Raw genomic sequence first — 19,251 nt, 5'->3', positions numbered from 1 at the left:
CCCCTTTTCACTAAGCTCCTCTTTCCTTCTTTCTTTTTCTTCTTCAAACCCTTATCCGCAACCTAGTGGTGCATAACATTACACTTACGCGTTAAATATACATAACATTTAGTCATCATTGTGCAATTTGTTTGTCTATATCGCTCGCTGTATATATATATATATATATATATATATATATATATATATATATATATATATATATATATATATATATATATATATATATATATATATATATATATGAACAATATAAAAAAAAATCTTCTCTCTTTATACATATGAATATTTTTAATTTATTATTAGATTAAAACCAATATTTTTAGCTTTTCCACTTTAAAAAAAAAAAAAAAAAAGTGGAAAAGCTAAAAATATTGGTTTTAATCTAATAATAAATTAAAAATGCAATTCCATCACGAAGTGTCAGTGGATAATATAAATCTACATATGAATATGTTAATAATTTTGTAATAAATATAAAAATTATTATTTAGTATTTTTGAATATTAAAGTGTATTTAAAAATATTTATAAATAAATGAAATTATACGATTATATAAATGATTGTCTTCAATAAGATTAGATTATATTATTGCGGATATTAAAGTAAGAAGATTTATTCCCGCATTTGCGTTCCGGACAGAATCTTGTGGAATAAACGAAGTTAATTTAATTTTGTGCAACTGATAGCGAACTTAACTCTGTAAAACTGTATTTGGAAGGGTAAAAACAAATTCTAGAACTAATAAATCTACCCCGTGCTTATAAGAAGATGAAGAGAGGTCCAACAGAACACTGTAAACATGTATATTTTTATATGTAATCGTCATGTTTATTATCTTATTCTTATTATTATTAACACTGCAAACAAAATTAAATCGTAAAAAATTCTCCATTTCTCCACTACAAATCTGATCAAATAAAAAAATTATGTACGATTTACAAAAGTTGTTATTCATCAAATTGATCTAATTCGTTCACATTGTGTAATAACCACATAAAAGTGTTTTGAACCGTATTACAAAAAGTGAACAATGGACGATAAAGAGAGCGTTATATTACCATACCACAAAGTTAACAATGCTCTTAACAATCAAAATATGTTTCAGTAATAACTAAATGCTCAATGTTGTTTTGTAACCAATAAATTCAGTTAATTTTTTTATAGATTTCATTAAAACAGTATGAATAGTATTGTACATTTTATTTTTGAATTATGGAAAACAATACCAGTTATAATTAATTTTGGTCGTGTTCAAATGGAAAAATTTGAACGACTGGAGAATTTTTCTTTTTGAGACAATGGCAATATTTATAAGAAATATAATAAGTAAAATTTAAATTTGCTTGAGGAAAGGCTTTTAGCAAAATTTTTAATTAAATAAATTTTTGGACGATGTTCTGAAGAGAAAAAGCTTAGAAATATTTCTGGAAATAATATTTACGCTTTGGTTGCGACGTTTTACTGGAAAGGTGGAATTGAAAATAGAAGATATTGTATTACATTGCCCCTTCAAGGAGATGAGTATCACTGGACGTGAATGTTGATAGTACGTACGAGTATACGGTGGTTCGAATGTTGCTAGAAATACCTTTTTTATAAATCGAAATATCTCCTACATTTCCCTAAATCCACTCCTACATTAATCGCTCATGCGGAGTCTTAAAAATAGCTCAGTTAAAAGAACTGTTTATTTTTTTAATTGCTTTCTGAAAAAAATATTTTGAGACTCGCTTGATCAAAATGACAGCATAGCGGCTGTGGGAAGAAAACTCATTAAATTGGCAAACAATGTAACGAATAACAATTGTGCCCGGAGTGTTTTGAAATTTTCTGTTTATTTCTTGTAGTATTATAATTTACAGCATTTTGAGTGTGTCCAAATACTTGTTCACAAATCTAGATTATCTCCAATAAGAAGTTTTTTATTATAATTTTTGACATCTCAACATAAGTGAAGAAGAATATAGAAGTCTGAGCATTTACAGTCAAAATGTTGTAAATAAATTAAGTGCTTAAATTATAAGCTTAAACATAAAATTAAAGGATATTTTAATTTTTTTATACAAATGAAAGAGTTTCTGCTAAATATATACCTATATATATATATATATATATATATATATATATATATATATATATATATATATATATATATATATATATATATATATATATATATATATATATATATATATATATATATATATAATAATATATATATATATATATATATATATATATATATATATATATATATATATATATATATATATATATATATATATATATATATATATAAATATATAAATATATATATATGTATATATATATATATATATATGTATATATATATATATATATATATATATATATATATATATATATATATATATATATATATATATATATATATATATATATATATATATATATATATATATATATATATATATATATATATTATATATACAATACAATTTTAAATTTATATCATTCAGGTTTCTCATAACTTGCTACATATTTTTAAATTCGAAGTTTCATACTCTCATATTTATCAGTATAAGTCGACTTATTAGATTTTCTTTAAAAATACTTTAACAGTCCTTTTTATGATTTCTATTTCAAATTTTATTTTTTTATTTTTTTAAAATACAAAATAGAAATCGTATAATTTGTTTTTAAAAAAACATTTTACTTATCAGCCTGGTTCACTTTAAATATTCAAGTATCATATTTTAATTTTTAAAAAATATTTCTTGACGATCAATATTTTGAAATACGTGACATTTTGAAGAATAATTTAACAATTTCATTAAATAAACTTATGATCTAGCGTACTTTTAAAAAAAAATAATTGAGATGATTCATTGTAATCATTCCTTTGATTTTTTTTAATTTATGCTAAACCGATAAAATACCAATATTTTTTTTTAAACATAAAGGTAGTAAAACGAATGGAATTAAATTTTGTTTTCAGTGTTGAAATTTGTATTAAAGTAGGGTATTTTAATACATGATACAATATTTATTTGAATAAATAAAAAAACGTTTCAAAAATATTATGATTGAAACAAAATATGATTGTGATAATTCAAATTGTAAAACGGAAGCATTCCGAAAAAAATCTATTTAGGAAAATACTTTGCAAAAGGAAAGACAACAATGAATCTCGATTTTCTCACTTATAGAAATGGGGTTGATTTTTCAAAAGAAACGTTCATTTAACGGAAATTAACATGAATCGCACATTTTCTCATTTCAATTATCCTATTTTCTTGGTATGTATTTAATGCGAATATTATTAGATAAATAAAGCTCAGTTCTCACAGTCCCAATATTTAACACTTATTTCTATGCAATATTTTATATAAAAATAAATATAAGGGATACATCAAACAAATATTTTAATAACATAATTACAATAAAACTTTTGAAAACCATTGAGTGTGTCCAAATACTTGTTCACAAAATGGTATTTTATGGCGTTTCTCATGTGTGTGATTATAATTCAGGATTCGGACCTCACATACTAATATAAGAGTTTCTGCTTAGTAAAAAGCTTCTTAACATCTCATCAATAGATGTCTTTAGTGAAGTTCTAGTGATTCAATAACAAGGTTTCTTAATTGGTTCATGTATATAGAACTTCCAAAAATTTGAGTATTGTGGGTGTCAATAATGGGTAGAATTGGTGAATGTTACACGTGTGTAAAGTGATTACTTAAACCAGCCTTAAATGCCCAGACTTCCATATTCTTCTTCATCTTTGATGAGATGTCAAAAAATAATATAATAATAAATGGTCGTATCCCAGTATGTAGAAAAAATCCGGGGTTCAGATCTTGCACATAAAAGGGTCTCTGCTAAATAAAAGCTTTCCTCAATCCAACATAGTAGATGGCTGTTGTGAACTCATATGTACTGTGTCAATAAAATTTAATTGATCAAAATATTTTTAAAGAAACTCCACAAAAAATATCCACAAAATTCTGGGTTTGTCGAAATCCTTGTTCACAAATCTGAGGATTTTCATGCATCTTGCAAACATTTAAATAAAAGAGTAGATTTACTCAAATCAACCATAGATTCTGCCACGAACATATACATGAAGCGACGTGAGAGTTATGTGATATATGCAGGGCTTTCATGTCAAGATTTTTTTTTAAATATTGTATATTCAAATATCATTAAAATATTAATTACAATACCATAATTTATCATTTTGATGAATTCTGTAAATAAAGATTGTGATTACGTGATTACGATAAGCGCAAATATTTTTTCCTTTAATTGATTTTGAAAATTAAAACAAAAATACCATGAAAAACAGTGCTTGAATGCCGTTCCGCCGCGTTACATGGAAAAAAGCCCTGTATATATGTATGAGTTCCAAAAAAATCAGTAGTATGGTTGTCAAGCTACACGTGTGTCCAGTCTCCGACAGATCATAAGCCCTATAAATACCAAAAGATATATCAAAATATAAAAATAAGATCACCCACTGCAGTAATGTATTTTTTAGTACAATGTAATTGAATGGAAAGCAAAATGTATCCGATACGCGTTCACACAATGAAACCATTTAACCCGAAAAGTGATTTTCCGCCAGTAGGTCGAGCTGTTCCGTGTAGAAAGGGCGTCCCCACCTTTCCTCGCGTCTTTCCGCAGACGCCGTCTGACATAACAAGCCTACCTAGCACCCATACGTCAGCCAGACATGTTGTGTTTAGGTTACTTCCAAATTAAAGATGGTTTTGATAACAATTCCATCATCAGCGCGAGCGGGACGGGAGATGCGGCGCGCTGGAGACAGAGAGAGTAGAGATGCTCAATTCTATAGGCTAAAAGGAAATTGGGGTGATTTTTCTCGTGCTTTCTTTCTTGGGTAGCAGGGGTTATCAAGCGGCCGGTGGGGCCAAGCGAGTGTCACTTTTCGTTAAATGGCTTTGTACACATGACGGGCGGTGTTTCTGAATGGGAAGAGCTCTAAGGGACGTTTTTCATTTGTACACGTTTCGACGTCGAGTTTCAAAGGCTTAATTTCATGCACCTTCATAGAAATTGTAATAGAAAAACACTTGTTTTTTACCAATTGAGTTTCTTTTATTGTGACGACTAGTTTCAGGAGCTATGCTAGCATCTTCAGGTCTAATATAAATATAAACTAAAACAAAATAAATAATTATGTGTTCTATAAATAAGGAGAGAGGTAAGGTTCTTACCACAAAGTAAATGCCGAAACAATAAATAAAATAGCTTCTATGAGTTTATTTTTTTTAATGAAACAATTTTTTGAATTTTCTACCGCAGTTGTTTTCATCGACATGTAATAAAACTTTTTTAATTTATTTTAATGTATTTTTTTTAATAATGAACATTTCATTTCACAAAGTAAATGCAGAATCAATAACTAATATTCTTTGAGTATGATACTTAGAACGTGTACTGTATCGAATACAGGTTTTCGATACGTATCAAATAGTTTCATTGTCACTCAAAACAAAGACAAAAAATTATTAAGATCAATTATTATTATTGAACCAGAAAATAATTACTAATTTTTAAGTCTATTTTTATGCCTACTATACCTCTTTTAACTACTCGAGTCAAAGAAACATAAATATTGATTGTTTTATTTTCAAAGTACAATAATATAGAATAAAATCCTATTTATATTTTATCACATAGTTTTTTATCATTAATGAAAATCAATTGTATCTAAACATAGCTGAAGAAGAATAAAAATATCCGGGTATTAACAAGGCTTTCGACCTATCATAGGATGGATGACAGATCGTAATTTTTTTTTTCAAAATAACGAATCTAGATATGATTGAACTCTTATATGTCTCAAATTATAATTATATATATATATATATATATATATATATATATATATATATATATATATATATATATATATATATATATATATATATATATATATATATATATATATATATATATATATATATATATATATATATATATATATATATATATATATATATATATATATATATATATATATATATATATATATAAATATATATATATATATATATATATATATATATATATATATATACATATATATATATATATGTATATATATATATATATATATATATATATAAATATATATTCATTTGCTATCTTATTTATTATAATATTTGTCATTCCCAAAGCAGCAAACATACTGTTTAAGTAAAAAAAAATTTTTAAATAAAATCACTTTATTCTTAATGTTTTTTCCAACCGGTTTCGAAAGCACCTTGTCATCTTCAGAGATGAATATGCACAAATCCATCCCTTAATCTGTTAGCAAAATACATTCGAGAAACTGTAACTAATTTGCTGTGGATTAGCCAACCCTGTCTCTTATGATTGGTAGCGAATAAATATTGGGCTGTATATTATCATTATTCTCAATGTTTTTTTGTAACTCGGATACAGGGGTGGGGGAAGCTTACAGGTTATGGTGCGGGAGGGGAGGAAGGGGGTTGGTGGTGGTTGATTTCGAACTGAAAGAAGAGGAGAGGGTGGTGTGTTTTACGCATTGTAAATGGGCGATTAAAGGAGCCTATAAGGGCATGCGTCAGGGCCGAAATAAACTGAAAGTTTCTGAAAGATCATTTTCATAGTTACTCGTTTTTATAATTTTATTTTTTTCTTATTCTATAAGATGCATTTTAATATTGGAAAAATATTATTAAATAATTTTAAAATATGTAATATAAAATCGGATTTATCACGTGTATTTAAATAATACTAAAAAATCAAGCACTGTCAATTTTCGTTAAAGTTTGTAGGTATGTATATCCAACACATATTTATTTATTTTATTATACATGTTAGTGACAATCACATCTATAAAATAACTTATTTTTCCGTTTTTTTTATTTTTTACAAAATAGAATATGCGTCAATTTACAAAATAAACTGTGTAATATAAAGTATAAGAATATAAAATAATAATAATAGAATAGAAAAGGCGATTTAAATATCCAGATTTTTTAAATTATCATTTCCTAACATCATCATTTTTTTTAAAGATGAGTATATAAAAAAAAATGTATGCGTGATTTGTTACAAATTAAAACAGATTTAATTACTAGACACTAAGCACTATCATTAAAACGTAAAATATATGACCAAAGTAATGTTTGTCGCTCAAATAAATTATGTAAAAAAATATTTCCTTTTTAAAAAGTGAATTCACTTCACTGAATTCACGAGGAACAATAAAACTACACTCTCTAATAATAATAAAAAAACTCGAGTACCTCTGTTCACAGATATTTTACCTCTATGTCATAAATATTTTTTAATTATTCATACTTTAACTAATTAAATTATTTAAAAAAAATACTAAAAAAAAACAAAAAACAGAGGTAAAATAAGTGTGAACAAAGAGTGTGTAGCAAAGATTAAGAAATTTAACTCACCAAAAAATATCTGAAAGTCCCATCATCAGCTTCAACTATATGTTATCCTGATCACTATATCACTCACGAACTACAGATTTTTTTTTAAAAATAAACCACTTATGTATTTGATTTTAAATTTTGAAAAACAGTACACACTATAATACATTGTGGACCGTGTTTGTATATATACGAGTGAGTACCTACGTAGTAAGCCATGTTTAAATGGCATCATGAAAAATAACGTATTATTTCAGGGAGTATTGGTACAAGTAATATACTACGCATTTATAATTTTTCACATTACCAGACGTTATTTTGGACGAGGAAAGGTTCACGGAATGCAAGCTGACTGTCCGATTATTTTGTTTTTTCAATATTATCTTGTTTATAAGAAGATAATATTGAAAAAAAGTACAACAATAAGATTTACGGTACTCAATAAAAAGATACACAACGGGCTATGCTCACAGGTGGGCAATGAAACACAGACTGAAAAATAATCCGCAATTACAATGACGATAATAATTTGAGGGTATGAAAAAAAAATACAATTCAGTAAATGCGATTAACTGGAATCTGACGTCAGAGAGTGACACAATTACGCGGTAGAAAAAATAACGAGTTCGAAACAAAAGGTTTTTAAAAAAATATTTACTATAATTAACCATCACGCTGCTTTCCCGTAGGGGTGGACAGAAAGAATAGAACGCCACACCACTCTGTCTTTTTATTTTTCGCCTCTTCTACCTTCATCCATCTCCTCATACATACCCGACGATCATACCAAGTTTTCATTTACTAATCATTTATTATTTTGAATAATTATTAAAATGAATGTGAGTTTTCGTAGTAAAATAATAAGCATTTAAATTTCTACTTATGAAGCCTTTCATTTCATTGTTAGCAGTATAAATTTAAACATTTTTAACCCCAGCTTTATAGTTCATAGTCAGAACTTACAGTATATTACAGTTTATTACCTCTACGTTCATAATTTACCACTAATACAACGATGGATTATCTGATCAGTGCTCTTTGCACCATTTCGATAAATAGCCGATTTAGAATAATAATGTGTCGGATTGTGTTCCCGTGGTTAGTGTCGTGGACTCTTGAGTCAGTTTCTCGGTTCGAACCCACTCTACCACAATTTGATACCTATTTCTAATAATAAGCCGCTTAGGCTTACAGAAATAGTATGAAATTGAAGTATTCTTGTAAATAATAAAAATATGTAAATAACCAAAAATATGCTTTTGAGACTTTTCAATATGTTCGTTGTATTTAATTTTGTGAAATCAGGAAAAAATGAAACTTTTTCGCAGCACTGAAAATTGATTTTTACAGGGGTAGGTTTAAGTACAGCCCTGTGATAAAGGGTGGTTTGCCATTTAGCCAGTTGATTCAGTGTTGAAGTGATTTTATTTGCTTCTTGAGCGTCGTCTTGTTGTCGAATAAAGTTTCCACTTGGACTCTCACCTAAATGGTGTTATAATTTTATTTAAGAGAACTTGATTTTCAAAAAATTGTTTTTAATTACATATTGTACACATGATTGGTTGAGTGAGTGGGATTACTTACTTTGGATATAAAGATAGTCGGTTCGATTTCCCATTTTGTTTTAGATCTAAATATGTAAAATAAAACAAAATATTATTTTTTTTATTTAAAATATATTGCTACATACTGTTTACTTCCGCCTCAATGGTTCAGTAGTAAGCGCATTGGCGTCCATGCTAGATATCCAGATTCAAGCCCTAGGGGGGTCATAATTCAGGTCATTTTTATCATCATTTTTTTTTAACATCTCTCTGGACTGGTACAATAATACCAGGACTAAACATGTTTCCTTCACACAAAAACGAACAATATAACACTGCATTGATTCGATGCAGTGCCCTATGCACCGTTGGATCCAGTTAGGAGTTAATAAAGAAGAATTCCCTTTGAAGTATGTTAATTTTTTTAATTTCATATATTATTAACGATTTAATTCAACTATTTTAATAATGGATCGTTTTTATGTGAACGTTTTGTAGTCGGTATTATGTTTCAGGTTTGAAATCTGAACTATTAATATTATTGTAGAAAGCGTTAAAATAATATTTTAATTAATTTTTTTTTATCAACTTGGGGATGAATCCATTTCAGTATCTGAACTAAATCCATACAAGACACTTTATTTTGATGTCTCCCGGTGTAGAATGTTACTTCCGTTTCAATGACGCACAATCAATAATGGGAACAAGATTTTTGATGGCATATTACTCTAAAACATTGGACAGCCCTTTTAACCCCCATAACTCCCATCCGATGGGATTTATTTCAGATTATGTGAAGGGTAGGCAATAAAACAAATAGCCTTATGGTGTAGGTAAAGGGCACATAGCTAATTTAATATTGTTTTAGAGCATTTCTAGAGGGTGGAGGAAAATGCCGAAATAGGAAAAAGATTGAGCGAGTATTCAGCTACTGACGTCAAGACTTAGATTGGTTTATAAAGGGGAGTTGGATGAATTAGGGAACATGAATCACTGATATAAAAACTCATTTTTTCTTCCTTTTTGATATATTTTCATCCTGACTGATGACGTCAATTATTCATCGTGAAAACTCGAATATAAAGGGATGTTTTAGGCATAAAAATATTTTGGTTGCAGTACATAAATTACGTTTAGCATAATGGGGGAAATTAGATTAAATTTAAATATGACCCCACCAAAATGTAATAAGTAACGTGCATTTGAGGGCTTTATATTCAAAATATCGTAAATTTAAAAAAAAACTAACCATCCATCACACCGCTTCATAATACATAAATTGCAATGGAGTTCAAAAAATTAAACGCCAAATCAATACATAAATTGAATTCAATTGAAAAAAAAAATAATGTTCAAAAAAAATTAGACAATTAATATTACTAGATTTTGCAATTTTGTAATTTTTTTGTACAAAATAACAAGTGTTATTTTTACTTGTTTTTTGTACAAAACAACACTTGTATGTGTGGGAGCATTTTTTGAGTTTATCAATATAAACAAGACTAGTTTCGAGAACTAATGATGTTCTCATCAACATGTGAAAATACAAACTGTTGATGAGAACATCTATAGCTCTTGAAACTAGACGTGTTTACATTTAGAAACTTAAAAAGTGGTCATAAGTAAGCGTTTTTTTAGTGTTTAAATTTTCATCTTATTCCACAAAGTTAATGCCAATCAATAAATTAAATAAAAATTATTGTAAGCGAAATGTCCGATTCCGGGCAGCGGCAAAGGTAATGACCAATATTTCCAACAGAACGGATCCTAATGGAACATGTTCTCCCCTAACTGTATTACATGTATTCCCCTCCACTGTAACTGTGTGGTGTCGTATACTGTAGTTAAGTGTACGGTACACCATAACAGAGACGGACTGTCCAGAATACGTTGTTCCTCTGACCCATTCAACGCCAATGAAAAAATAAATGTAATAAATGAAACTTTTCTAATAACTTATAAGAAACGTCTGAGACATTACTATTTATCATAAGAATCCAAACTGTCTATCAAACCTCCTCCTTTAGTATTTACCTGTACCACCTTCCCTAAACTCCCTTTTTCCTTTGCTTTCCTTATTATCATCAATTGGTAATTTATGTTTTTTTTAATGTTCAAGTACTATCTTCTCTCTGATTGCAATATATGGTATCAAACGTTTTGATCGATATCACTGTCTGTTTTTGGTTGGTTGGAAGACATTGCTTTTAAGCAGTAAGCCAGACAATGTATTGTACTTATCTGTTTTCTGTTCATGAAGTATACATAAATAAATAAAAAATAAAATTTATCTGTAGTAAAATTAAAGCCTATTGTGTATCTACCTGACTTGAAGACAAACTATCCTTTCACAACATTTTTGGTGTGTCCAAATCCTTGATCACAAATCTCGGTTTCTCCACTTATTTTCAGTTATTTTTTTTTCATTTTTAAATATGAAAGTCTAAAATGTGAAAATCTTGTTTTCAGGTGGGTTTTCAAGTATGTGAATATAATCCAGGATTCGGACCTGGAAAATAAATAAAAAGAGTCTCTGTTCAATAAAAGCTTTCCTCATTCCAACAAAGATGGCTGTTGTGAACTCACACGTACTGTGTTACGAGATTGATAAATACATATATCTAGAAGATCCAAAAATTTGAGTAGTGTAGTTGTTAATCATGGGTAGAATTGTTGAATGCTACATATGATCACTTAAACTAGCCTATGGCAGATCGTAGGCCCGGTAAATGCCCAAACTTCCATATTCTTCTTCATCTATATTGAGACGTGAAACATGTAAAAAAATATTGTAGCTTATTGTCAAAAAGTGTAATGACCTCTTTTTCGCTGTGACCGGAGTCCTCCGTTCACCCTCTTTTAGGAATTTTCTTTACATAATGAAATGTTTTTTCAGTTCTCACTTTTAGTGTACAAATATTTTGGGATCATTTTTTTAGTTTTTTTTTTTTAATGAGGAAAGGGGATCTTAAAATAAGGCAGGAAAGGGTTATATTGTCGACAGTAAAAAAAACATAAAATTTCAGGTTTATTTATTTATTTTTTCTTTGGTCAAATCATTGGTTTGGTTTATAATGAGGTTGTGATATATTTTCAATTATAATTGATTTCAGGTTTCAATTCTCCAACTGTCAACAGTTATAAAATTATAATTAATACCTCACATATTGTATTAAGGTTTCCTATAATAATTATATTTACATGTACACTCACATTTTTTTAGAATTAATTAAAAGCTTATATAAATTGATTATAACCAGAAAAGTCAATAACTTTTTAACAATCATTCATAACGTAACTTATAAATATATACGTTTTTGTAACAAATAATATTTTCAACAATGCAATTAAAATAAAATATATTCAAAAAAAAATGCTCTTAATTATTTAAATGAAGCGCGGATTTTTTAAAAGTCAGTCATTAAAAATGAGATTCGATATTTTTTTGGAAACTACTAATTAGAAAAGAGCATTTTTAAATCGGGATTATGAAACTTAATTAAATATGGCACATTACTTAAAGAAATTACTGAGATCGAATTTATGTTAATGAAAATATATTCGATGAAATTCTAAATAATATCTTGTTACGTATTTAGTAAATGAAAAACTGCCGCCGATTGATTTTTTATTTAAAATGTTAATCCGTGTTTGATAAAGTCAATTTTTTCCATAAACTTGGGAAATAAGTTTTCATAATTTAAAATAAAGTTAAATATATTTAGAGGATGGGTCACGTTGAATTTACTAGCGGCAGTTATCTTTTAAATTATCATTTGGCATTCATGAGCATTTCTGACAAAAAATTGAGTTTAATCAGTTAATATATTTCAAAGGAATGTTATCTAATACAAATATTCTAAATTTTAATTTTACATATTCACATATCTATAAAAATCTTTGTACAGTTATTTACACAACAGTAATTAATACTATTACGAGAACAGAAATAATCTCAAAGCTAATTATGTACGAGAAATATTGCATAAGTAATGCAGTGTTTATAAATATTGAATTTACGAATTTAATTCAAACCATTATTTAAAAATAAAATAAAAACATGGCTCATTCCAAATCCTGCTTAATATAACACATTTTTTATTTATTTAATATTCTACACCATTTAAAAACAGCTTTTAAAAAAAAAACAATAAATTTAAACTTATTCTATACAAATCACATTTAATAAATAATAATTATCGTCATATAATATTACCATTATGTTTTACAATAACAAGCTTTCATTCGTAAAACTTGAGTTTTAACTAGACAGGTGCAACAGAATTAAAACACCGAATGAAATAACGACTTTTAAAAAAATCTTTACTCAATTCGGTTATTGGATTCGATTTCTAAAAGATAACCACGACAAAGTGCACAAATTTCGATGGGTATTGCGCATTTTCAGCAAAGAAGCTTTCTATCCAGCTAAAGTTTTTGAAATCCAATTGAGAAATGTATTAGAATTTATGTCTCAATTTGAAATAAAAAACTTAAGCTGGAAAGAAATTCAAGCCGAAAAAAATAACGATTACCAACCATTCAATAACCGAATAAGTAACAGTTACCTAGTATTCACATCTCTAGTTACAACTCAATACAGCGCGTGTTTATTATTTTAACCATAACGCTAATCTGTCACGAATAAACCCATTATCAATTCGTCACTATACGTTGTTAAATTCATATCAAATTACTTTATTAAGAGCTGAATAATGAAATACAAGAACAAAAAACTTTTAATATTCACGTTCATTAAAAACTGTGAAAAGAATCAACAGCCCAGTACAACGGGGCCCAATTATTTATCAGATTTACTCTATGCTCTAACATAAACGATTTGGAAAATTACTCCGTTATACAAATTAAACTGGACTCTCCACAAATCAAATCGAACGTTTTACTAAATTAATCGGACGCTTTACTGTATTTTATAAAAATAAAAAAATATATATTCAAAAAAGTACTCATGATTCAAAGTAGTATTAAAAATCTTCTCTGAAAACTTTAATACACATCGCGCGCACAGACTATGACAGCGCGCCGCGTAGATTTGCCAACTTGACAACTTACTAGTCTTAAGAATAAAAGATGTGGGCAAGTATTAACACTGACGGTATACGTAGTACTACTATTAATATATTTAAAATAAATTATTATTCTTTTTACAAAATACAATATAATGTCCAATTTCTTTTGAAAATCGTCCAATTTTAAGTGAAAAGGCTGTATTTTAAATTCTATTGCAATAATTAATGTCGTCGATAATCTTGAAATTCAGAATGAAAATTACATCATTCATAGTCTACATAAGGTTTTATTAAGCTTTAAACACATATTGTATACAAATATAGACATACTATAAATCAGTGGTCTAAATTCAACTTAATGAACATACAAACAATTGTTTCTGATTAACTTTTGAACGAGAACTGTTATTTTAAACGATTTTTGGCGCATATAAATGAGAGTAAACTGGTATTATTTATACTCCTACTTAGAATCATTTATTATTTAACCATAAAAGAGGGTATTTTTGACGATACAGTGGAACCTCTTATAACGAGCATAATTCGTTCCAGCATCATACTCGTGAAGCAAAAAAAAACCATAGAAATTAATGTAAAATACGATAATGTGTTCCAAAAAAATATTTGTTTTAAATTGTTGAGGAGTGAAACAACTTTGAATGCAATACAGAATTTTAAAATACGAATTTGTGACAAATAATTATTTCTTTTAACTAGAAAACTGTCGAAGACGTACCGAAGCATTAAAATTTGGCGAAAATGTGCCATACCATTATTATTGAATAAATTTGTAGCACGAATAGCCACCTCCTTATTCGGGTGATGCTTCTAAATGTACGATGCAACAGTTTCTAATATTTTCAGCATTTGTCTTATTGTGCTAGAATATTGTTGCTCTACTACTTTCTTTTCCTTTATTAACAAGCTCACCTCCATAATTTCTTCCTGTGAAATACGATGCAACTCTATAAGCTCTTCGGTGGTCAGCTCTTGACTAAGCTCTTTCACAAGCTCTTCAATATAGTTCTTATCCACCTCGAGTCCCGGCCCGCAAGTGAATGTCATAAAAAAGGGACTTGCCCTTTCTCTGTAACTCGTTATGCGAAATATCGCTCGTTTAGGGAGAAACTTTTTTGGATTTTTATTTGCTCGTACTGCGAATTACTCGTTATGAGAGGTTCAACTGTATTTGCTTTGAATTTAACTTGTTTTAATAACGGTACAATCGTAACAAGTAGACACTGCGTCAATTAAGTGTATTTTTCAATAGAAATACCCTCGATTATTGTACAGACCATATTGGTTAGATGGATTGGTCTGGTGGGCGCGCCCTCAGTGATCTCAGCTGGGCGTGCCCATGCCCATGCCGAGGCCGTGCGAGCCCCCTTTGGGGCCCAGGTGCCCCGGCTGGTAGGGGCCTTGTCCCGGACCCCCGTTAGGCCCCCCTGCTCCCTGCTGCTGCGACATGTTGTTGTTCATGTCGCCAGGGGGGCGCACGCCCCCGCCGCCCCCGTGACCGTGACCGTTCATCAAGGCGTGTGGCAGACTGGTGTTGTTTTGCTAGAGGAAAAATGAAATATTTTAATTCAAAATTTGAATGTTACACGTGTATAAAGTAATCAACATTTTGATCTCACCAATAGATGTCTCTAGTGAAATTCTTGTGATTAACGAACAATTTTTTTGAAATTGGATCATATATATAGAACTTCCAAAAATTAGTGTTTATTAAAGTGGTATTACACAAAGTGAATGATGAATGATGAAGAGAGTGTTAATTTTAATTTGTCCGAAAATAATAAACAATATTCTTACGGGTGGTGGGGGTAGGTGCGTGGTCTGACGCTTGAGGTGGGCAAGTGGCGGAGGGTTGTATGCCATGTTGGCGAACACAAGGCGCTCCTCGTAGTCGTACTCGCACAAGATCTTGTTCTCACACAAGTAGAACCTATCTCCAACACAGAACCTGTAACAAAAGATCAAGAATTATTAAAATTGAAGGAATAACGCTAAATTGAAACTTTATAAAATAAAACTAAATCCTTGTTTTTACTTTATTTTTATTCCAACTAGTTTGGATAGCCACTTGGAAATTTTCAAAGAAGGATAATAAGTAAAGAGAAGGATAATAACAAATTTAAAAAATAAGAAAAAAAGTGGGTAAAAACGGTTTTAGTTTTATTTTATAAAGTTTGTAAAACGTTCCACAAAGTGTCAGAAAAAAGTAAAAATCAAAAAAGTTTTTTTTACAGTTCAACTATACTCTCTTCTAAAGCACAATGCATTTTTTTTTTTATTATTTTAGGGAAATAATAAAATAAAAAATCTTTCAGCAAAAGTAATTTGCGAAGTATATATAGCTTCCTCTATTTGAACGTACGTGAGATTCATTTCGAATAAGTTAATACATGTATATTTCAGGAAAGCCTGAGATTAAATTATTTCTGATGTATAGGTACTTCCATTTGTTGTTATTATACTTATATTTTTATCAATTTTTTTTAAAGAAAAACATTAACAAATAATTATCATTTATTCTATCTCCCAGCATGGTAGCCAAATGTGATTGAAATTGCACTATGGAGGTAGTCCATAATTAATAAAAAATAAACGCAATGTTATCTTGATCGTTAACACATGAAGGAAAGGTGATCCGCCCTCCACTTCAGTGTGATATTGAATAAATATTGGAGTGAAAAAAATACATATTATATATATATATATATATATATATATATATATATATATATATATATATATATATATATATATATTTATATATGTATATATATTGTATATATATATATATATATATATATATAATATATATATATATATATATATATATATATATATATATATATATATATATATATATATATATATATATATATAAATAATAAACATATAAATAATAAATATTTTTAAGGGATGATGTTTTTTGTTGTAAATCAACAGCAAAAAGTTGAAATGTTATATCAGTCGGCGCAGTGTCCGAGAAAATGGTTTATAGAAAATTCCACAAATTGAAAGCTAAAAAAGGTGAAATTGCCATGTAAATACTTGTTCAAGAAAACATTTTTTACTGCTATCGCTCTCTGGTGACAAGACATCCTCCGTAGGCGAAGTTAACAATTCAGGTCTCGCCTGTCATGAATTATTGTATTGAATCAGATGGGGCTGTGTGTCATATACAATAGAATCAGGATCGCAGGGCAAACAAGAGGTCCGGGCCAAGATGTAGGGAAAGGTTGTCCTTTAAAGCATTTTATAAGTCGTGTGGGAAATCATGGGGCCAGTTTCCCGCGCAAACGAATTGCACAAACAACATTTTTCGCGGGAACCGAATTTTGCCGCTGGACGTGGCGAAGGTCCGTATTTCAAATATTCAAACAAACAATGCAATACGAATTTGAATGAAAAATCGTTTTTCAGAGATCCCTTTTTTCCAAACTCTACATACATACTCTATACTCTATATATTTTTAACATCTCAACATAGATAAGGAAGAATGTATAAGTCTGGATATTTATAGAACTTTTGATATATCGTGGGGTAGTTTAAGTTATCACTTTATACACGTGTAACATTCACCATTCTACTCATGATTGATAACCTCACTAATACATTTTTGGAAGTTGTAAATTCTTCAATTGACACATTATTTTACAAGTGAGTTCTCGGCACCATCTATGGTTAAGTTAAGTAAGTCAAACCAGCCGTCGACATATCGTAAGCTCTGTCAATACCTAGACTTCCATATTTTTATTCATCTTTATTGAGATATATTATGTACTCTTCTGGATTTTACCTAAAATCTGGTGGTGTTAAAAATCTACGTAATTGGAGGGCAAATATGACTAGACAGAGTGTATATCAGGATAGATAAGTGTGGCGTTCTATCCTCTCTGCCTACCACTAAGGAAGACGGCATGATGATAGTAGTGGTATAACAAAATTCAATTGCGTTTTAAACATTTTCCGAACGTTTGTTTAAACTCAAATTTGGTATTCTAGAACACTTTCCTCGAGCGGAATAATATCGTTTGGAGGGAGAACAGTTTGATTCAAATTTAATAATATTTGAATGTAAAACGCATCAGAACGCTACAGATGTGCTGCCATTATAAATAAACAATCGACCAGTCCCGAATAAATTTGAATTCGATGTTCAGAAAAGGTCACAGGAGATGGGGTATTTCTCCTGCCATACTTTAACATGCATCTTGGAAATTCAACCAGAAAAAAAGATAGGAAAAATTGTGGAGTTGACATAGAATTTTAGAAAATCAAGTTATTTCCATTATTTAAACTAATATGAGTTTATTTCATGATAGTGGTTGGAGATTTTTTGTGGTATAACGAAAAATATTAAAAAAACGTATATATATATGTACGCTTCCTTGTAGTACCAATTGTCTTCGTATCACCGTAATTATGCGATAAATTTTATCATTTTAGTAAAGATGTGTTTGAAATTTTTGTAAGAAATATTCCTTCTTCTAATTGGTCTTAAATCGAAAAAAGTTAAACAAATATCAACTGATTTATTGAAAACAGAAAAATTTATGATAGAGATATTAAAAAAATATCGAGTTTTCCTGAATTTCTATTTACTTTTTGCCGTTGAAAAAATCGTTATAAAATATAACGAAATGAGTTGCTTTTATGGATTTTTATCACAAGTAGGTACTAAAGGACGGTAATTTGATAGAAAAATATTTTTTTACCCTTGTTTCTTTTTTTACTTTTGGAATTTTCATCATAAAGACTCATATTAATAGTATTCTCCGTATCAACGGAGAATCCAGTATGTAATTTGCAAAATCAATTACAATTTTATAAATTGATTAGGTAGTCACTTTGTGGTAATGTATTTTTAATCAAAATTTTACTGAGAAATTTCAGTGATTTAGTGTTCACAATGATTTTACTGTTAGTGAAAATATCACTGTTTATCAATTTACCAAGAAAATTTTATGAAAAAATTACCGAGAAAAAAATGTAATTTTTATTATCTTCAAATTGATTAATTAAGGGTAAGTATTATTTATATTATCCATATATTGAGATTTTTTCAAAAGTACATATTTTGCTTTTGGCATTGACATATTTTATATATTTTTTGTCGGAATTTCATTTATTTGTAAAAAAATATATATACCCACATAATAAACAAACATACTTTAGATCCATTTTTGTTTTTTTAAATGATACATTTATAAAAATATTTTTTGCAGAAACCT

General features: G+C 28.5%; 1 protein-coding gene across 2 annotated transcripts in view; it reads right to left on the bottom strand.

The window, feature by feature from the left end:
• Positions 1-14,164: 14,164 nt before the first annotated feature.
• Positions 14,165-19,251, bottom strand: part of LOC148308386 (LIM domain transcription factor LMO4.1-like) — a 99,392-nt gene continuing 94,305 nt past the window's right edge. For both annotated transcript variants that reach the window (XM_088261837.1, XM_088261838.1), the window contains 2 exons: positions 15,820-15,970; positions 14,165-15,564 (listed from right to left, as the gene is read on the bottom strand). In XM_088261837.1, the coding sequence (XP_088117963.1) occupies positions 15,346-15,564; positions 15,820-15,970 (370 nt within the window). In that variant the 3' untranslated portion in view covers positions 14,165-15,345. The remainder of the gene's footprint in view (positions 15,565-15,819; positions 15,971-19,251) is intronic.

This window comes from Brachycentrus maculatus, unplaced genomic scaffold, assembly GCF_059751285.1.
Source record: "Brachycentrus maculatus isolate JH-2025_06_01 unplaced genomic scaffold, ASM5975128v1 h1tg000167l, whole genome shotgun sequence".
In the NCBI taxonomy this organism is placed as follows: domain Eukaryota; kingdom Metazoa; phylum Arthropoda; class Insecta; order Trichoptera; family Brachycentridae; genus Brachycentrus; species Brachycentrus maculatus.
This window is presented reverse-complemented; position numbering and strand designations above follow the sequence as displayed.